Source organism: Lepidochelys olivacea, assembly GCF_965140295.1.
Source record: "Lepidochelys olivacea isolate rLepOli2 genome assembly, chromosome: 26".
In the NCBI taxonomy this organism is placed as follows: Eukaryota; Metazoa; Chordata; order Testudines; family Cheloniidae; genus Lepidochelys; species Lepidochelys olivacea.
In genome coordinates, this window is record NC_140436.1 from 10,912,055 (window position 1) to 10,934,846 (window position 22,792).

Consider the following 22,792-nt stretch of genomic DNA (forward strand, 5'->3'; position numbering starts at 1 on the left):
GCAGCTTTTAACTTTCTGAAGCCTTCTCGCTATTATTACTTTGTCCCTTTCCTTGCTAATTTTACCATATGATAAGAAGTTTTGTTTTCAGAAGTTTTCTATAAGAATAAAGAAAACTACAGGTAAAATTTTCATAAGCACTTAAGTTCAATTTTCAAAAGTGACTTGGGCTCCTTAAAACACCATGGAAAATCTGGCCGCAGAGTATATATTTCTATAGTACAACTCACTCAATATACATAATACCAGCAGCTAATTCAGCCACGGTTTGCAAGGAAATAGTGACAACCACTTACGGCAACTCCGGCGTGGTAACTTGTCCCACAAGCAATCAGGATTAAACGTCGACACCGCTGAATCTCCTTGATGTGATCCTTCAACCCGCCTAGATTCACTGTAACGGATGAAAAAGTAACAATGGCCAAGTCGCTCAAGACACACATAACACACTGATCTCCGGGGCCCCTCTGATAGCTCTGTATCCTCTTAGGTTAAAAGAGCTGGAGTGTCTCAGTCTGTTTCTAGCAAAGAAGGTGCCCACATAGTAGAAGCCATCATATGGCTTTGGCAAGCCTGTCAAGCAGAGAGAATGAACTCTCCTGACACGGCTACAGAAGGCCCCTTCTACGTAACGGCACTTCCTCTTACATAGATATCGGACTTCCTTCTCTTAGGCCACACATCTACTCTACACTACACCACACCACCCCAAATTTGGCAGGCACTGGATTTAAAACTGTAAAAGGATTCATTTAAATTACCAGTGTAGTCATCAAAGTTGACTCTTCCTCTCATTGTGTTAACAACAGATTCTGGTTGCTCAAAAATTTCCTTCTGCATAAATGAACTGAAGTTACCTAAAAAAACAAACACAAAAAACCACACATGCACACAATGGAAACTTCTTTATACCATTAATACAATGAACAGGTGAACACATGGGAGCGAACATGCTGTTTGTCAGAATGGTCTGGAGTGATTTTTCTCACTCCTGTACATGACTGTGTCACAGGAAAGGTGCATGATGCTGTTATTTCACCTTTCACCAAAGCATCAGGAATTAGTCACTGCTGGAGATCAGACACCGGACTTGATGGACTCATGGGCTGATCCAAAATGGCAAGTTCTTGGGGACCAATCTGCGAAACAAGGGATGCTTCTCAATGAGAGAGAGAATCCTCAGCGCCACAGTGTTGGTTATTAAACCACCGGTTCCCGATGGCAGGGAATGGCCCCATATTTAAATGGTGAAGAACTTTTACCCTTCATGATCTGCTGAAGTTCCATCTGCAGGGTCTGGACTGCACGCCCAGGGTGGTCGCCTGCTGTGCGTTTGATCCGGTGGATAGAAAGACGACCGTCCACCACAGCTGCTACGTCATCGTCTTCAAGGAAAATCACTCTGTTGGTGTGCTCAATGACAGCACTATAAAGAGAAGAGACCAGTTGCCACAGGACACTACTTCACAAAGGGGATGAGGGCTAGAGCTGAGTCCATAATCAAACGTACCATTTATTTAAAGAAGTTGCACAGTTCACTTTTTAGTGTGTCATTATTAGATTAATTTAAGGCCCCACTTTAAGAAATCTCTATGAATTCCTTAGGCAAAGTGAATTATGCAACAGTGTAGTCTAATCATTGCAAGCTGTGGACTGGGAACCAGCATTACTGGATTCTGTTCCCACCTCTGCTGTTGACTTGGGCCATTTTTACACCAGAAAAATAGGTTTGAAAATACAAGCTTTTAACTGATGTGATTTTAAACATGCCCATGTCCCTAAACACGTCTTTGGACAGGGCAAACCATATTTAAATACACCAGCTGGTTATAGTTAACCCTGTTTACCTAGCATAACAATGGCCTTGGGCAAGTCACTTAATCTCCCTGTAAAAACGGGGATAAGACACATGGGTATCCTAAGGCTGTATGTGTAAAACTCTTCAAAATCCTCAGATGAAAGGAGCCGCAGAAGTCAGTTATGGTCCCACTTACATGTGTTTCTGGAACAAACATTGTTACTTTACTAACATGCTAAAGACCAACGGCTTCACCAAGGTTAGTTTTTTACCACTCTCTTTTAGCCTCCAGTAAGGTTAACATAAAAGACATTTTAGGGGATACAGGGAATTCGACCTGCACAGAGTCTGTAGAAGAACTACACAACTCTCCTGGTTTCAGAGTAACAGCCGTGTTAGTCTGTATTCGCAAAAAGAAAAGGAGGACTTGTGGCACCTTAGAGACTAACCAATTTATTAGAGCATAAGCTTTCGTGAGCTACAGCTCACTTCCTCGGATGCATATCGTGGAAACTGCCAGTTTCCACGATATGCATCCGAGGAAGTGAGCTGTAGCTCACGAAAGCTTATGCTCTAATAAATTGGTTAGTCTCTAAGGTGCCACAAGTCCTCCTTTTCTTTTTACAACTCTCCTGGTAATTTCTGGGTCTGTCTTTTTAATCTAGGCCACTGTCTTCACAAGATTCCCATTGCTCACCTCTGGAATCATATTAACTGAAGAACTCGTGCTAGGACAATGCCACAGGAATAATATAAGCTTTCATTTCTTTAACAGAGTCTTATTTAAGCTTCCTTTCACCCCCTCCCCACCATCAGTAGAGGGGGGCACGCAATTTATGAATGGCAAGTACGTGACATCTAGCTGATGTTTGTAAGACGCTATGAAAGTCGTTACACACCCTTTGCTAAGTACCGATAAAGCAACGATTGTAACCCAGGTTACACATTAGGGCTCTGAATTTAAAGGGCATGTCGATGACGGTCTTGGAACCCACTACAAGGCGCTGAAGACTCTCACCTCGCATCAGAAGCGAAGTAGTACTCCACAGCTTTCTCCTCAACAGGGAAAAGACAGGTGGTGCTGTCGATACGGGAGAGGCTGCAGCTTCCTTTCTTGTCTTTACCTGTAACGTTATACACGGTACTAGCAACCAGTGTCGCGCTCGCTTCCACAGTAAAGAACGCACGCTGAAGTGTGTCAATCTTGATCACAGCACCAACATGAAGCATGATTTTGAACACTTGACATTTTGGTTGAAAGTCAAGGGGCTACAGTCAATTTAACACCCATGGAAAATAGGCTTAGCAAAAGCAATTCAGGATTTTTTTTCTGGGTCACGTATTATTTGTTCCCATTCTCGAGCCCTTTCTTAGTTTGCTTATACGGCACTGAAAGCTTTTTGGCTTAACTCTAACTTGACATTAAACATACTATAGGTATGTTCCATACTTGTGTTGAAGTGCTCTATAAACAAACTACAAGAACTAAACTAGGAAGTCTCTGTATGATTCTACTCTGAAAAATGACTCAAAAATCATTTCACAAAGTTTCACATTTGTTAGATACCAATATTTGTTCACTCACTCTGTCCTGCCTACAAGTCTAAACTTTTTTCTTTTTTAACAACTGCCGTGCACACTCACCGTGGTGTTTGAGAGGCAAGCGGGACTCTCTCTACTCTACATCCCCATGTTTAATAAAAATGCTCCACACCACATTCTTCCCTCAGTTACATCTGTGCAATCACATTGTCCTCAGTGTGGCTCAAAAGATGCAACCCAAAAGCAAACTCTCTTTCTCCTGGTCCATTTGCTGTTAGCATTCGTACAAAGGCCATGGAGTACAAGAGCTCAGTACTGTTCACGCGAGACCAGAAGTAGAGCTGCTCATAGTTTTGGTCCAAGCTTGTAACACTGGCAGCCTGCAGGCTGGGCAGTCACATTTAACAGCTCATAGGAATTATTTCTGTTGGTCCATGGAGGCGTGACTAACACCAATGAGCCGTCGGAGACATTTTTGCGACGTTGGTAGAAATTTTTCCAAAACCCTAAAATTTCACTGAAAATTCTCTCCAGGATTTCAACATTTTTAAACCTGCTCTAGAATTTTTTTTTCTTAACTTCAAGAAATTATTTACCAGTGAAGACTAAGACTGTCGTATAGTCCAAGAGAAATGACTAAGACTAACATTTGAACTTGGACAAAACACTAAACATGCCAGAGAGAGCAACCTTGCATCGGCAGGGGGTGATAAAGAGAAGTCACAGAGGATAGATGGGTTATCCTACAAGTTCCTCTTTTCTATTCTGTCTCAAATTAAAGGATGACAAATTTTAAATTGACATATTCTACAAGGAATACACCCTACAGGCTTGATTATTTTACTTGTACTAAAATAGCATACACTGGGTAACGTTTCAGTTACAGAACACGTACTTCATTTATTCAAATAAACCCCTCCAACAATAGCTAATATTCAAATCAATACAACTTCAATTTAGTTAAGTTTTCCAAAACCATTTTTCTAAAATCAAAAACATTGCTTTCATGTTGATACTGAGGAAGAATAAGGAAGTTCCACGAAACAAACAGTTCAGAACACTTCAGATTTTTATGTTCCTTTCAATTTGCAAATCAGAAAACAAAGAACACAACCACCAGAAAAGGCAGACCGATGGTGCCAGTGGCCATTCTCCAAATAAACAACTGCCCACCCTTGATTGAAGCATGCAAATTTTCTTTCCCCAGGTAGGACATTTCACTGCATCATCTTTATTATGCTGGCACTGCTTTCCATTAGATTCAAGCTTTCAGTCCTCAGCACTTAAGTAGTTCAGTCTCAGCAAACCAAAGCCAGCTGCATATCGTCAGTGGATATATGATAAGGATTGCCTGGCTGCCACTTATTAGAATCTAACATCAACACAGCAGCAATTCCTTCCCTTCAGAACAGTGACCGCTATTGCCTACTCGGGGCTTGCACCAGGGGCAAAAAAATAGAGAGGAGATTTTGCAGACAATTGGGGGCGGGGGAGAAAAAAACAAGCAGTTCAAAATCCCTCGGAGGAAAAACTGCTGAGCATATTTTGATACCACATCAACCTCCATTGTAGCAATGTTCAGCATATGTTAGTTTTAAAATGCTAACATAGCACAGACTAATATTAATTCTACTTAATAGGAGCTATTCTCTAGGCTTACTTGAGCAAGGCTAGATTTGAAATTGCTTTAAGAGACATTTGCAAAGAGAGACTGGCATACGTTAATGTCACTGTCCGATTAAAACCATAGTAGATAATTCCTAGGGATAATATGAAACCCTATTGTCAGCAGAAGTTCCTATCACAGATGTGAAATGTTTCTCAGAAGTGAGAAACCAACCAGTTTATTGCATTTTAACTAGACAGACTGTGGCATGCCACAGAACTTTTACCTGTGTGTACGAAGATGGAAGGAAGCAGAAATCACCTACTCCTTACACTTCAAGAGTTAACAATAACTAGGAGCCCTACAGCGCCTGGGTCCACGATTGCCTCAGTAGCTTCAACACCCTCAAAAACTTCCTAACACTGCCATCTTATTGAGGTCGCTCGCTATTTAGCTGGTGTTGGTCCTGCTTTCAGCAGAGGGTTAGACTAGATGACCTCCTGAGGTCTCTTCCAACCCTAATCTTCTATGATTCTCACATAAAATTACATTCAGCCCTATGCAATTATGAAGTCTTATCCCCTTCCCAGCACCTCGTGGAGTCAGCACGCTGTACTTCTAGGTCTGTGCTACACCGCAAATCTTAGGCTTACCAAATTTGCCCCCTCAATATTTCTCAAAGACAGCACTTTCACCAGAATTTGGTTAGTTCTGGGTTGTTCCCTCCTCCCCGTCTATTTTAACTTGAGGCTTTGGGTAAAATTGTTAAAAGTCAAAGACATTTTCCAAGAAACTAACTCCCATTTAAAGTCAATGGGCTTTGGTTTTTCAAATGCCTATGTCACTTTAGAACATGGGATGTTGGCAATTTTTACCCATTAACACTAACTTCCAGGGAAACCTGTTGAACAGCACACTTTTGCACGCCACCTCTCCTTTGGTTTACATTAAATGTAATTGTAACCACCGTCTACTCAGATAACCAGTTGTCCCCAAGTTAAAAGGGGATGTAGTTAATAAAGGCTACCTGGGTGAGCCACTGGTACAGGAAGAACGTTAACAGCATTGAGGTTCAAATTCTCCACTGGCACAAGCCCACAAATTTCAACCATGAAATGACTATGCTTGCAACCAGGTACTAATGCCAGCAGATGGAGGGAAGTGATTCTTCCCCTCTATTCGGCACTGGGAGGCCACATCTGGAGTATTGCGTCCGGTTTTGGTCCCCCCCACTACAGAAGGGATGTGGACAAATGGGAGAGAGTCGAGCAGAGGGCAACGAAAATTATTAGGGGGCTGGGGCACAAGACTTACGAGGAGAGGCTGAGGGAACTGGGGTTATTTAGTCTGCAGAAGAGAAGAGTGAGGGGGGATTTAATAGCAGCCTTCAACTACCTCAAGGGGGGTTCCAAAGAAGATGGAGCTCGGCTGTTCTCAGTGGTGGCAGATGACAGAACAAGGAGCAATGGTCTCAAGTTGCAGCAGGGGAGGTCTAGGTTGGATATTAGGAAACACTTTCACTAGGAGGGTGGTGAAGCACCAGAATGGGTTACCTAGGGAGGTGGTGGAATCTCTATCCTTTAGAGGTTTTTAAGGTCCAGCTTCACAAAGCCCTGGCCGAGATGATTTAGTTGGGGATTGGTACTGCTCTGAGCAGGGGATTGGACTAGATGACCACCTGAGGTCTCTTCCAACCCTAATATTCTATGATTCTACTGACAATGAAGTCCTGCTGATTTATACCAGGTGAGTTCCAAGCCCCATCCTTTTCCTGAAATACAGAAGTCTCCTAATTTAGCTGAACACTCTGTCAGATCATAAGTGAAAGGTTATTTTTAAAACAGAAATGGATTACAGATTTGCTGGTTAATAAATAATGATTCATTGGAGCTAAAGGCACACCCCAAACTCAAAGCACACAGTTTTGTAAAAGAGTCAGGATACAAGGAGCAAAAGGGAAATAAACCCAAGCTGCAATTCGAACCTCACTGTATCCATGATGTGCTGTGCTCAAAACACAGTTCTGCTTCAGTGACAAGATTTCCCAGCATGAAAGTGGTTTCTAATTCCCTTGGGGTTTAATGTCTTTTTACTTTTTTTTACTTTTACTTTTTTTTTTTTTAAACTTATTCACTCTTTCATGCAGTGAATAATGCCGCTTGCAATTTATGAAAGAACCTATACCTAAAACATCAGTTCGCTAAGTTAATGCTCACAATGTACTATGTACACGTTCAGAATCACTAGAACACTGAAACTTGGGGAAAAGGTGTTTTTGGTTTCTTTGTTTTTATTTGTGGTGTTCAAAGAGAAAAATCCTTATTTTCTGGTTTGTTTCACTTTGCTACATGGAAAGCAATAACCACATACTAAAGAGGCAGTTCTATTTTCCCTTATTTTCAATTCGTTTTCTAAGAAAAAATCAGCAGAACTTGTAGTATTAAAGGGATGTCTCAAGTAGGCACCTTTCTCCGCTTCTATGGATATTCCATCAATAGAATGATCCATAGATTGCCCAGCTGAAAGTGTAACAAGAAAGAAAAATAACTTCACACAATCAGTGAAAATAATCATTTTAAATAGTGTAACAATATAAATTAAAAGAGAAACAGTCACTTCTAATTTACCTGTTCTGTACAGGATTGGAATGTGGTCAGTGGAGAGCTTGTGTTCACTTCGAACTCCAATCAGCAGGGGGCTTCCTCGTCTGCAAACGAAACATGGAGCTGTAACTGATGACACATGTAGCTTCAACGTAGAAACCTTAAACTCAAGGGACTGTTGTTCGACACCAAGGTATCTAAACCACTTAACCTCATCCAGCTTGTTTTATTGAATCGCCTCACAAACAATCAATTAGTTAATAAAAGTGAAGGAGGCTGCAAGATATAGGACAAAATTCTGATCTCAGTTCCACTAACCTTCCCCAAATTAAAAATACAAATTTAGCCTTCATCCTTTCCAGGAACAGAGCTAGACAATGGGATATGAAGGCAAAGGCTAAAAGCAACATAAAGACTTAAAACTGGGGCAGATTCCCTAATATGAGCACTTAAATAGCACACTGAAATCCTGCACTTGCATGCTCAAGCCAGTACTTTGAATGGTTATTGTCCGTTATATGCGCCTAATGGCAGATACTAAAGTTGAGGTTTTCAAAGCTTATTAGGGATTTAGCCACACGACTTTAGTTAAAATTAATGGGAATAGCATGGCTAAATTTCTTGGTTGGCTTTCGAAAGTCTAAGTGTGGTATTTAGAGGTTCTATTAAGGCATTCGCATGATACACTTGAAAACCAAACTAGCACACTTTATTAAAAAAAATAAAAATAAAAATAAAAGGGGTGTTCATCCAAGGCTTTAGGTACCACTGCCATACATTACAAAAACAAGTCCCCGACCCACAAATCTGACTTCTCTCTCCAAGGCCAACCTCCACAGCAGCCTTCACAAACACATTTGCCTCGTGGCATGCCCCAAAGGCCGAGACACCTAGGTTATTTCAGACCAGTTGTACATGAGAATAAGTGAGATTCTGACCACGAATCTGGAATTGAAGTATTTCTCAAAAAGAGACCTTTTGAAGAGTTTCGTGCTGAGATGTAGAGATGAGGGGAAAGAGAGGAGAAAAAAGTAAGCAACACAGAAAATTCAGATTCTCACACAGTGCAGTAAGAGCATCCTCCATGTCACTCTCCTCTGACTGATACACCAGCCATCATCAACAAGAAGGGAGAGGAGTTAAAAAACTCTATTGGCTATGATCGTGATTAAAAGGGAAATACTGTCTATTGAGAGAGACAATATCCATCTTTACCTGGTGCCAACTGCTTGACCATGGTAATGGACACTTTTAAACACAAGGGCAAAAGCACCTTCCTGGAAAGAAAGGAGAAATATACAAATTATTGTTCCATTTCAAACTACACTGACAGACACCAGCATGTAACCTGCACCCATCAGAACATTCTTGTTCAACCCAACAACTGTTGGCACCTATTTCATGGCCACGGATTATTTCGGACGCCTAGTTTTGAAACTGTATCCCTTAATTCGCTTGTTCTAAGCCAGTTATTTTTTAAAAACTGGACTCCCTGGTTAGGCTTAACTGACTACCACTATAAAAGCTCTTATACCAATTCAGATTTTGGTGAACTGACACACTACACCAAGGATTCAATGAACCAATCTTTGCGCTGCTTGACCTGCATCTGTTTGCAAAATTGTTTGCCAACTGGAACACATATCATGCAAAAATCTGTGCACAGCCTAGGGTGCTGCCATTTTCCTGTCATTCAATGGTTATTAAAGTGAATTCTCTCCAGAACAAAATAGCACCAGGTGGAAGTAAATTAACTGTTTTTATGCACAGGACTGTGCATAATATTAATTAAAAAAAAAATCTCAGGTGGTGGGACCGATAGACCCGCAGCTAAACATACATGCTTTTCAATAAAGTTTCCACAAGAGGTCAGCGTTTCTTTCATTACTGGAGTTTTACAACCAACCAACCTTGGGTCCAGATTCAGCAAAGAAAACACAGGCTTAACTTTAAATGACATCAATGGGAGTTAAGCACAAACTTAAATGCTGTCCTAAATAGGGATGCTCTCCTAAGACAGGGCTTCAAATTGTGACTTAATTAAGAAATATATGTACTACTGCAAACACACACACCATGGAGAGCCCTTTTGCTAACAATAATCTTTGCTTTTTTTTAAGCACACGATCCATACTTTAACTGTGGAACTCGTTGCCACAATATCTCATGTCAATAGCCACATCTACACTAGAAGCGCTTTATCAGGATAGGAATACCAGCTAAGCACTGCGAGTAAGGACACAGCTATACAAGCAACGCTGTGCTTCATACCAGTTTAGTAAAACCATCCCTGCAGGCACAACAAGCTTTCCTGACATAGCTGCGCCTCCACATTAGGGGCTTCTGCTGGCACAGCTAAGTCGATCAGAGATCGTACCTCGTCCCACTCCTGACTGACAAAGCTATGCCAGCAGAAGTTCACAGTGTAGATCTGGCCTACGAGCTTAGCAGGATTAAACATCTATATGACCAATAGTCACAGTTACATAAGATAGGAATATAAATTCTTGCGCTTCAGGGCATAAACCAAACACTGACTGCCTGGAAGAAACATCTCTACATAGATTATTCTTTAATTATCCATTGGGGGATTTCTTGCACGACGCACTGAAGAATATGGAATATAGACAGGCTATTGGACTAGACTGACCATTAGTCGGCTGAGCACTGCAATTCCAGTGTTCCGACTTTCAAATATTTTAGCATAGCTTGTATTTTCATGTGAGACACCATCAGAAGCATTGCCTCTGGGTCTTAAAAAAAAAAAAAAGTTTTAATAAACAGATTTTTAAAATTAATTAATATATTACCAGTTGCTGGATAACCCTCTCCACCAAGGTGGTGAAGCTAATGTCATCACTTTCGCGGTTGTCGTACATGTACTTGACAAGCTTGGCAATGGTTTCTGTGTCGGTCTCAGACTCAAAATCATACCCTTTGCTTTCCTGAAAGCAAACCAAAAAACCCCAGGTTGTTATTATTGTTCATTATTGGTAAAGTCTAGAAGCTCTACTCATGGACCAGAACCCCATTGTGTTGGGCACTGTACAAACTCAGAAGAGAGAGATGGTCCCTGCCCCCAAAGAGCTTACAATCTAAGTGTAAAACAAGAGACAAAGATTGATACTGACATATAGAGGAGTACAAGGAAATGAGACAACAATGGTCAGCCTGATATGCAGCGGTCTCAGCACACCAGCACCTTAACCGTTGTCAAGTTTTTTGTAGGCATCACGGCAAAGGCAATTTTAAGGAGGGTTCTGAAGAAGGACAGGGAGCTCCTCTTAAGCACAAAGTTGCTAGTTTGAAAACGTAACAAGTGGATGGTGGAGGCTGGAATCATGGGCTGATCGCAGGTGGGAGTCAATAGTGAATGAAAGATGATAGTTAGGTGGAGATAAGCAGTGAAGGGCCTTGAAAGTGAAGACAGTTAGCTTATGTCTGATGAGATGGAGAAAGGGGAAGCAGTGGAGGGATGACATGGTCAAAGTGACAGGCTAGAAAAATTATCTTTGCAGCAACATTCTGAATGGATATTTGTCAAGGCTATAGACAAGAACGTAGTAAATCAAGACATGAGATGACAACAGACACTTTGCTGGGAACAGATTCAGTGGAGTGCAAGGGGCAGAAACAGGAGTAGAGAAGAACTCTAGACAGTGGTTGTACACAGCAAATTCAATGATCCTAGAGGTGAAAGGGAAAGGCAGAGATGGGGAAGTAGTTGGAGATGCAGATGGGCTCAAGGTTAGGGTTTTTTGTTAAGAAGGGGAGACTAAAGCATGCATGTATTGTGAAGGGCAGGAGACGGAGCAGAGTGAGAAATTAAAGGAGAAAAGTAAGGGATGGCATCAGAGTGGGTGCAAGGGAGATCTGTAGATGAGATGTGATGGGGCTGTTCACTGTTAATATAGACAACAGAGGAGAGTCTTGCAGGACACACAAAAACAGTAACTGCATAGACTGCCCCTATTTAAGAAGCTCACTAAGTAAGGAAAAACAATTCAGCCAATAATTCATAAGTCTTATCAGCCAGTCTCATACACAACAAATATCTCCACAATGGTCTTTTCTTGCATGATCTGTCTCATGCTACCCATAAATCAGGGTGCTCTGGATGTATGAAACTGGGTATAGGGCACCCCGTCAATAGCAAAGATCAAAGGATTACAAAGTTCTGTTAGCAGAACGGTCAGCTAGCAATGCAATTTCCATTACTCTCCAAAGGCCAGAGAATCAAAACAGATCCTTCATCCTGAAAGAGAAGATTCCCAACCTCACACACAGGAGGGTACGATCAGTCCACGAGACTTGAGGATAATTTCCATCCCTTCAATTTCTACTCCCCACCCACAAACCAGATCAAAGCGTGGACAGCCATACGAGCTGAGTTTATCTCCACCCGAGATAATCCAGTGGTCACCACGATAGCCATGAAGTCTTCAGCTGTCTCAGAAGAATCTCCAGCTTTGTATGTTCAAAGCACTGGGCACTATTAGCACCTCTGGTTTCCACACCACAGTAGCAAGAAATTTAGGCAGCTAATCAAGGACTTTGAGACTTAACCAGCACTCAGTGCCATTATAACTTTATCCCAGAGCTTAGACACACAGCTAGTTTTACTTACCAAAAATTTTCTCAGATCTTTGTAGTTGGTTATAATGCCATTGTGGATAACAATAAATTCTAGAGAATAAAAAAAAAAAGTGTTAATTCTAAAGATATGTGAATACTTTACATACCTTAAATAGCATCTCAAATATTTTATTCTAATAAGTCTACTTACACAGCAGTAGAAGCATCAAAATAGGGAACAGCTTCTATAACTCACTGCAATTACTTTCAACAGATTGCTCCCTTTTAGCAAGGACTGTTCTAAGTTGTATGCAGTAATACCATCTAGGATTTATGCTATGCCTTTCCATCAATAAATCTCATTGTGCATTACAAAGATGGAGAAGTATTAACTTATTTTACAGATGGGAGAACTTAAGGTACAGAGACATTAAGTGACTTGCTCAAAGGCCTGTGTTAGCAGTAGACCAGGAGTAAAATCCAGGAGTCCTGGTTCCTGGTCCTGTTCCCTATCTGCTAGACTACAGTTGCCATTCCACTGAATAACCTTTTAAGAGCAAATACTTCAGAGAAAACTCACCAATCTGTCATCTTTTGAGGGTGGCTTGTTTAACTTTTATGGATTTTTTTTAAAAAAATGCATTTAATGCATCCAGCTGCCGCGATGATATGCCGCATATTAGTAAATACCGATTCCCATGGCAATGTTTTCTTGGTATCATTGCATGCAATACAGAATAGAGATAATTTTCCTTATGTGAAAGGAGAGAATCTAGGCCAGCCTTCATGTGTGCCATTCCCCATAACTGCTATCCATGCTAATCACATCAGATCTTAGTGCTGAGGACGTTAAAAATGCACAAACCATTTTCCAAGTCAACGGTTGTATTATTTCCGTTTCAAGCATTTAGAATCACAACACATTCGAAGGAGTCGACCAAGTAGTTTTGCAGAAGTCTTGTAACCGGAAGATTACTGATTTAATATGTGCTTGTAACAATTTTATGTGCAGTGCTCGTCTAAACCATATACACTTAGAGATGATCCTTTTCTAGACGAGCTGTTATTGTATCTCAGTTGGTTGGTTTGTTTTATTTTACAATTCAAAAATCAGATGGTTAGAGCCAAAATTGGTTCAATTTCAAAATCTTCACATACTGGTTGGTAATGTCTCCGGGAATTCTAAATATCTTGGGCTTGTGTTTTAATCCAATCAGTTTTCCCTGAACCACCGTTTGACACAACACTTAAATCACCCAGGATGAGCTTAACAGGATGGTCTTGTGTTTAAAACACAGGACGGGGAACAGGAGGACCTGGGTTCTATTCCCAGTTCAGTCACTGGCCTGCTGGGTGACCTTCGGCAAGTCATTCACCTCCCCATGCCTCAGTTTCCCCACCTGTACAGTGGGGATAATGATACTGTGCTCCTTTGTAAAGTGCTTTGAGATCTCGGAATGGAAAGTTCTGTAAGAGCTAGATACTGTTATGATTACCCAGCTCTGCCACAAGCCACCCATGCAACCACTCTCTCTTGTTCTCATTTTTCTTCATCTGTAAGTGAGACTGCTAATGATTACACAGGTAGCGTGAGGATAAGTTCATCACAGTCCGTAAAGCATTTGAGATTCTGGCTGGTGCATCGTTATAAATAAGAGCCAAGCTGCCTTCTACAGCAATACAAACAACAAAGCAACCTTTACCAAATGATGGCCAAAAGAGAGAAATAAATAAACAAAGAAAATTACGTTATAAAACAAACACTATTTGTTAGCAACATCCCATTTATGATGGTGGTTGGGAAAATTCCTGTACAGAGATTTCATGCAACTGTAGGCCTTCAGATCTTACTTTTTCAATCCATATTGATTTACTGAAGTCCCGAGGCATTATCACAATGCAAATAATTAATACGACTGCCTCTTATTGCAAGTGATTCATAATAACAACAACAAAATACTCTGGTGCTGTTCTCAATGAAGTCAATGGCCAAACTCCAGTGGAAATCAAAAGGAGCACAGTTAGGATCAGAGCTTGAAATAGAGTAATTATTTATACGCCCTGCGTCCAAGCGCGAGCTCTCACAGAGGCATAGGCAGCACTGTACCAATGCAGTTTTAGTATGAACACCCTAGAAGTACTGAATTAGTGACAATTTGCAAGAGCATATTCGTCGTTCAGAATTCCTAACAGCCATTACTCTCCCCATTCACACAAATAAATACTTGCCCATGCAGTGCAGGGTCTTACCATTGTTTTTATCTGAGCGCTGCGGGTGGCTATTGACAGGACTGGGCTCACCATGGGTAGCCCATCGCGTATGTGCAATGCCAAGATGTACATCAAACTCGATGTCCAGGTCCATATCCTGTTGTTCTGCAGATGGAAGTGTAAAAATGTTACATTGAAAACAACATAAGAGAAGGGGCAGGCTTTCAGAGTGTAACAGGCAATGCAGTAAATTACATAGAGACTGAAATATTCAAGTAAAAATATAATCAGAAAATTATTAGCAAATGTAAGCAAAACGCCAGGTGTAGAGTTATTGGCAGTCAAGACCATGTCATGGCCCAAGCCAACAAAAGTGATGATTTCTCATGTGATGAAGGATTTTTCCATGTGAGATACACAGCCTGATCCTGTGAACCCTTTCCTCTGAGCCACTTTACCGATTAGTACCACTGACTCATGTGTAAAGGTTTGCAATATCAAAGATCAAATGTTTAATTTAATTGCCAATCTTTTAATAAATTTACCGACATGATTTTCTTCTCGGCTCTCCACCAACATGAAAATTGGAGCATTCCGAGTATTGCCTGTTAACGCCAAAGCTGTTTGTGGACAGGTATGAATATGCTCTAAGCTCTTCTTTGGGCAAAAAGTATCCCAACACCAGGGCATTTCCAACAAGTTCACAAAATCATTTCAGGTTTTCAGCAAGAACATCTTTGTCTCAGGAGTTCACTTGTTTTGCCACACTGAGTCCTCAGTAAGAAGCAATCACTTGTTTTTACTGGATATATTTTCTCCTAAGAACATTTTCAACTCTGATCATCTTTTCTCCTGCACATTGAGGACATATCTATGAATTTTACTTGTGTAGCTCTCGCATGCTTTTATTAACCAATAAGCCAATGGGAACATGATTGTGCATCAATGGGATGGTCTTACAAAACGAGGACCATAATTCTCAAATGTACACTTAATGAGCTATGAAGAAGTTCATAGCACTTGTTAGTAAAGAATAAGCCTGTTATGTTAGACAACGATTTACTCAGTGTTCTTCTCTACAGGCTGGAAACAGACAATCAAGCCTTCTTCAGGAAAGCTTGAGTGAGAAGAGGATGGGAACCGGTAAACTGAGAAAAGACTCACATACCAAGTAGTGAATTATTGTACAGTATAGCAATTAGCCGCATGCATCAGCTATGCCTCCCATTCTCCAAGTAGTTCTGTGACAAGGCTGTCAGAGAACTCTTACTGTAGATGTCCATGACAAACCTGTCTATCCCCCCACCTCAACCCTGTCCAGCTTACTATACGACCTTCAGTTTATTTCACATACCTACAAAGATACATTGACAAAATTATTCGTGTGGCGGTTTTTAAGTCTCACTCATCTGGCAATTCCATGCCTTTTTATTCTCAAAAAGAAAATAACCTTGAACAAGTCACCCAATTTTATTTTTATCCCTTGTGTTGGCCCATCATCTCTGATGCTATTGAAATATTAGCTCTGCCTGACGAAGCATAATCACCTTACACAATATTAAATTAGAATCCCCAACAGTAACAATTTAGTGCCTGGAAAGTATCAAATTAATCTTCTCTTGGTAGAAGTTCATCCTTCTGTTCAGAGATTACCTTTTCTGTCTCTCTGAATAGCTTTTCATAGACCACAATATAGTTTTTCTAAGTCGTTTTTAGTTGGAGATCATCATTTTACCACAAGTGCTTAAATCTTACCATTATTCCACTGTCTTTCTTTTTTATTGAATATATACAGTATAACCTTCTTTATTTAGACTTTGGTCTTAGCTGAACTAAGGTCAGGTCCATGCATTTCATTTGGATCAATGACGTTTTACTAGAGACTTGAGTTTATCTTAGTAATGGTAAAATTACATTAAAAGGCTATAGAATCAGTTTCTTGTAAATTTCATATATGAGAATCCTTTAAGTTAAATAAATATGCTGTAACTGAAGTTACTAACACCTGAAAATCAGGATATTAACTAGAAACAGACAACCATCAACTATGGTGGCAGATACCTTCAAGTTCATGCAGTGCTTACCCATACTTTACACAAAACAATTGTTTGCAGTTTTGTTTCCTGCAGAGATTTGACTAATTCAAAATCGGACTCTATCCAGGACATATAAAGAGCTTAGAAACAGAGAGCAGAATACCTCACTTCATGCTTTCTCATCAATTTGACAGTTCCACTTACAAGTATATTAGTATTTTTTCTTAACCAATTCCTTAGCCCATCTATTGCGCAAGATAAAACTAGGGTTTGCACTATAAGATATTTAGGTTATTCAGGAACTCAGTCAATTGGTAAATGCACTTATATTTTAAAAAGAAAAAAAAAATTAAGGCTAAATTCAAAATGTCCTAGTGGATGATTTCTTCCTGCTTGCAGGGGAGGAGGGAGCTTATTTTTTAGAACTGAAATAAAATATATCCATATATAGATGGATTCTTATTAATGTTGTAATATTATTTTCACTATTTTGCTTTATTTGGATGAGAAATCAATGTACAGTTAATTCCCTTCCTAAAAGGTTGTTCCTTATTTTGAGAACTTCATTTTAAATTTACCAAGCTAAATGGGCCACAATCCAGCAAACATTTACAAGCACTTGTGAATCCTAGTGAATTAAATGGGACTGCTCTTAGATGTGAAATAGGGCTGTTGATTAATTGCAGTTAACTCACGCGATTAACTCAAAAAAATTAATCGCAATTAATCGCAGTTTTATTCACACTGTTAAACAATAGAATGCCAATTGAAATTTATTAAATATTTTGGATGTTTTTCTACATTTTCAAATATATTGATTTCAATTACAACACAGACTACAAAGTGTACGGTACTCACTTTATATTATTTTTATTACAAATATTTGCACTGTAAAAATGACATAAGAAATAGTATTTTTCAATTCACCTCATACAAGTACCATAGTGCAATCTCTTTATCGTGAAAGTGCAACTTACAAATGTAGATTTTTGTTTGTTAGATAATTGCACTCAAAAACAAAACAATTTAAAACTTTAGAGCCTACAAATCCACTCAGTCCTACTTCTTGTTCAGCCAATCACTAAGAGAAACAAGTTTGTTTACATTTACAGGAGACAATGCGGCCTACTTCTTATTTACGTCATCTGAAAGTGAAAACAGATGTTCGCATGGCACTTTTGTAGCCGGCATTGCAAGGTATTTATGTGCCAGATATGTTAAACATTTGCATGCCCCTTCATGCTTTGGCCACCATTCCAGAAGACATGCTTCCATGCCGATGATGCTTACTGAAGAAATAATGCGTTCATTACATTTGTGACTGAACTCCTTGGGGGAGAATTGTATGTCTCCTGCTCTGTCTTTTACCCCCATTCTGACATATATTTCTTGTTATAGCAATCTCAGATAATGACCCAGCATGTTGTTCATTTTAAGAACACTTTCACTGTAGATTTCACAAAATGCAAAGAAGATACCAATGTGAGATTTCTAAAGATAGCTACAGCATTTGACCCAAAATTTAAGTGCCTTCCAAAATCTGAGAGAGATGAGGTGTGGAGCATGCTTTCAGAAGTCTTAAAAGAGCAATACACTGATGTGAAAAATCACAGAACCTGAACCACCAAAAAAGAAAATCAACCTTCTGCTGGTGGCATCTGACTCAGATGATGAAAATGAACATGCATTGGTCTGCACTCCTTTGGTTCGTTACTGAGAAGAACCTATCATCAGAGTGGATGCATGTCCTCTGGAATGGTGGTTGAAGCATGCAGGGACGTATGAATCTTTAGTGCATCTAGCAGGCATAGGCACCAACTTCGTCTGGCGTCAGTGGGTGCTCGTGCCCTCCCGCCCCCTTCTGCCCCGCTGCCTTTCCAACCCCTTCCCCGAAGTCCCCACCCCAACCCCACCCTCTCCATGTCCCTATTGGACTCCTTCCCCAAATCCCTGCCCCAGCCCCGCCTCTTCCCCTGAGCGCAACGCCTTCCCGCTCCTCCCCTCTCCCTCCCACAGCTTGTTTCGCGGCGGCAAGTGCTGGGAGGAGAAGTGGGGACGGCGCGCTCAGGGGAGGAGGAGAGCTGAGGCAGGGTGGGGAGCTGCCGCTGGGTGCAGAGCACCCACCAATTTTTCCCTGTGGGTGCTCCAGCCCCGGAGCACCCACGGAGTCGGTGCCTATGCTGGCAGGTAAATATCTTGTAACACTGGGTACATCAGTGCCATGAGAATGCCTGTTCTCACTTTCAGGTGATGTTGTCAACAAGAAGTGGGCAGCATTATCACCTGCAAATGTTAACAAACTTCTTTGTCTGAGCGATTGGCTTTACAAGAAGTAGGACTGAGTGGACTTGAAGGCTCTAAAGTTTTACATTTTTGAATGCAGATTTTTTTGTACATAATTCTACATTTGTAAGTTCAACTTTCATTATAGAGAGCTTGCACTTCAGTACTTGTATTAAGTGAACTGAAAAATGCTAATTCTTTTATTTTTACATTGCAAATATTTATACTAAAAATAAATATAAAGTGAGCACTGTACACTTCGTATCCTGTGTTGCAGCTGAAATCAATATATTTGAAAATGTGGAAAACATCCAAAAATATTTATATAAATAGTAGTCTATTATTTTTTAATCATATGATTAATCACAATTAATTTTTTTAATCGCTTGACAGCCCTAGTGTGAAGTTAAGCATGTGCTTAAGTACTTTGCTGGATTTGGGCCTTAAACTGTACTGATCTGAAAATTTCCACTTAATAGATACAACACAGACATTAATTCAAAATAATCAGTCAAATTTGTGAATTTCAGATTCTCTGATGAACAAACCCTTAAAGAATATTTAAACTCCCTTGCCCTAGAAAAAACCCTAAAATGTTCATCAATACTTTTTCAGTTACATCTTCCACTATTAAAGACATTTTTCTCCCACGTAAAACAGCACTGTACCATTGTGAGTATAGCGGCATGCCTACAGTTAGCTGATGGTTTTACTTGACAGATCAAAGACTTCCTTGTTCAGAAATTATGTCGCCCAAACAATACTAAGGACAGAATATACACGATACATAAGATCTCAATATACATAATATATTGATCCATATACATGAGATTACACTTAACGTGTAAAGAATCGCAGGATATTTTTGGAAAGGGGAAGAGGTAAAGTGTAATACATACTGTTAATCTCTTCATCCAGAGCCTTCACTTTCCCTTTCTTTTTGATCAGTTGGATTTTGCCGGCATTAGCCTCCCAGTCTTTGTCATTTCCTCCATCGATTCCCACACCTAACGGTTTCCCACAAAACACAACCAACAAATTGTGAAGCACAGAAACTTATGTTGCACCATCTGTGTTTCATATTCAAGAAAACTGAGGGACAAACTTCAGGAATAATGGTACAAAATCCCTTAGATTAAGACTAAATAACCCCTTGTTATATTAAAAGGCACACTCCAATTCCTGAATGAAAGGCGTTGAGAATATTTTTATGTAAATCTGCAATTACTGCTCAAAAAGTTTTACGTATTCTGGTGCAACAATGTAGAACTGTCTGTTTTAATTTCCTGAAAACGGGAAAGCGCAGCAGAAAGCAAAGACTTATTTGTGACCACCTGTCTAATAAGCATACCGGTAAAATGGCAATTTGCAGTATAAAACAAAAAGAATTGTTACTTTATCGAATGACCTACCTGCAGAATCATATCCTCTGTACTCCAATCTCTGAAGCCCTTTGATAAGGGTCTCCAGGATCTCCCGTCTTGTCCGGGGAACATGGTAGTTTAGGTAAGCAAAGATGCCTATAGAAAAGAAAGTTATATTTTAAGAGTGGTCCATTTAACTTGATGATAAATCACCAAATGACAGACTGTTGTGTTGGATTTCCATGGGCACAAAGGATAAGGTGCAAGATTTGCCATGCTGAAGTGAACCCTTGCCAATGTACATTACAATTCTCTTGCAGGAAAGTACCATTAAATTCTTATCCTTTCCACACCTATTCCAAGTTCTCTAAGGGCAGCGACAGTGTTGACTTGGGAAGCCAAGACTAAACCCTTAGCCCCACTATTTACATGGCACTAAAACCAACTGAACAAAGCAGTCAACCAGTAGAGAGAAGCTTGGTTGAGTTGGGGACTGAACTTTCACATGAACTATGGAACTCACTGCCCTAAGACAGTACCACCACGGCTGAGCTATTTCAGAACTTAAGTTCAGATTCAGGAAACTGTTTAAGCAAATGCTTAATTTAAGCACATACTTAAGCACTGTTCTGAATAGGATTTTTTTCCCTAAACTGGGACCCACATGCAGAACTTATTTATTCAACACAGCTTCCCCTCAATGGAGTTCTGCACACAGACAGATAGGCAACACACCCATTCACTCACACACGCTAAAATCCTTACAAATGAATCAAGTTATTTCCCCTTTAGGCTGGAAAGGAAGAAAGAGAAATTGTTACTTCTATTTTTAAACACGTGGCAGGCACTCACATACTATGGTGATGGAGGCCTACCTAAGTACTTAGCTCTATAATGAAAATTTAATTATTTGGATCTTTTTCAGAAAGATTCCATTTGCTACTGCGATAAAGCAGCAACCCATGATGACATTTATTGGGATGAAGATCATTGGTTCTAGAAACTATTCCTTCACCTTGCCCCACCATTTTAACAAAGAAAAGACATCAGTAAGTATAAAAGTGCAACAAGTTTGAAAATTTAAAACATACACCTACACCCATACACAGTGTAAACTTCCAAAAGAGACTAGTGATTTTGAGTTCCCCACATGAGACACCTTAGAGGGTTTTTCAGAAAATGGATGCTCAATTATTGTCAAAAATTTGGTTATTTTTAAGATCACTCAAAGAAGGGCACTCCAAATTCACTTTAGAAAAAGTAGGCTATATTTTTAATCAATATGTCTCCATCTTCCTCATCCATACTCAGGTAAGTAGTCTTTACGCATGCAAGGAGACCTCAAAGACTATAGGTCTACTTATATACATAAGGACTAGTCACATAAGTAAGCATCTGCAAGATCATGCCCTTCAACAGCTTGTGTTACTGACATTATCCTAGATCATTCTAAACCCTCTAATCGTTTTCTTTTTTATACTGAGCAGTATAAGCAGAGAATTCTAGGTTTACAGATGTACCGAATCTCATGTTACAAAGCCTTGAAATGTTTACCAGGTACCTATTTCCCTGAGGCAGACAAGCAGATATGGGGGACTTGCATCAAGGTAGTACTGTACCCTAGACCTAGACCCCGATGCCCTTCCGCCAATCCTTTCTTCTTTGATATTGTCAAGGTTCCTCCCCCACTCTGAACTCTAGGGTACAGATGTGGGGACCTGCATGAAAAACCTCCTAAGCTTATCTTTACCAGCTTAGGTCAAAACTTCCCCAAGGTACAAAATATTCCACCCGTTGTCCTTGGACTGGCCGCTACCACCACCAAACTAATACTGGTTACTGGGGAAGAGCTGTTTGGATGTGTCCTTCCCCCCAAAATACTTCCCAAAACCTTGCACCCCACTTCCTGGACAAGGTTTGGTAAAAAGCCTCCCCAATTTGCCTAGGTGACTACAGACCCAGACCCTTGGAACTTAAGAACAATGAACAATCCTCCCAACACTTGCACCCCCCCTTTCCTGGGAAATGTTGGATAAAAAGCCTCACCAATTTGCATAGGTGACCACAGACCCAAACCCTTGGATCTGAGAACAATGAAAAAGCATTCAGTTTCTTACAAGACGACTTTTAATAAAAACAGAAGTAAATAGAAATGAAGAAATCCCCCCTGTAAAATCAGGATGGTAGATATCTTACAGGGTAATTAGATTAAAAAACATAGAGAACCCCTCTAGTCAAAACCTTAAGTTACAAAAAAGATACACAGACAGAAATAGTTATTCTATTCAGCACAATTCTTTTCTCAGCCATTTAAAGAAATCATAATCTAACACATACCTAGCTAGATTACTTACTAAAAGTTCTAAGACTCCATTCCTGGTCTATCCCCGACAAAGACCAGCATATAGACAGACACAGACCCTTTGTTTCTCTCCCTCCTCCCAGCTTTTGAAAGTATCTTGTCTCCTCATTGGTCATTTTGGTCAGGTGCCAGCGAGGTTACCTTTAGCTTCTTAACCCTTTACAGGTGAGAGGAGCTTTCCCCTGGCCAGGAAGGATTTCAAAGGGGTTTACCCTTCCCTTTATATTTATGACAGATATAGAGCTCAGTTTGTGGGTGTTAGATGAGTTTGGAGCTTTCCATCCCCAAGCTGATGGCATGCAAGGGAAGCTTTGTCTTCTCATTTCCAGGGCCTCAGTTCCAAACTGAGGAGTGAAAATGACCAAAGAGAAGGGAGCTTCTCTCTTCTTCTTCTGCTGCGGCAAGTAAAGCA

The 22,792-nt window shown here is 40.2% G+C and overlaps 1 protein-coding gene across 3 annotated transcripts in view; it reads right to left on the minus strand.

Annotated features, from left to right (window-relative positions):
- GFPT1 (glutamine--fructose-6-phosphate transaminase 1) overlaps positions 1-22,792 on the minus strand; it is a 58,859-nt gene that overhangs the window by 13,633 nt on the left and 22,434 nt on the right. For 2 of the 3 annotated variants that reach the window (XM_084615067.1, XM_084615066.1), the window contains exons 2-12: positions 20,067-20,174; positions 19,554-19,661; positions 14,375-14,500; positions 12,177-12,235; positions 10,360-10,494; positions 8,765-8,826; positions 7,574-7,653; positions 2,817-2,922; positions 1,263-1,426; positions 762-857; positions 297-394 (exon numbers count right to left, since the gene is read on the minus strand). In XM_084615067.1, coding sequence (XP_084471193.1) covers positions 297-394; positions 762-857; positions 1,263-1,426; positions 2,817-2,922; positions 7,574-7,653; positions 8,765-8,826; positions 10,360-10,494; positions 12,177-12,235; positions 14,375-14,489 — 915 coding nt within the window. In that variant the 5' untranslated portion in view covers positions 14,490-14,500; positions 19,554-19,661; positions 20,067-20,174. Of the gene's footprint in view, positions 1-296; positions 395-761; positions 858-1,262; positions 1,427-2,816; positions 2,923-7,411; positions 7,466-7,573; positions 7,654-8,764; positions 8,827-10,359; positions 10,495-12,176; positions 12,236-14,374; positions 14,501-19,553; positions 19,662-20,066; positions 20,175-22,792 lie in introns of all 3 variants that reach the window. The other variant, XM_084615068.1, reaches the window with a different exon arrangement.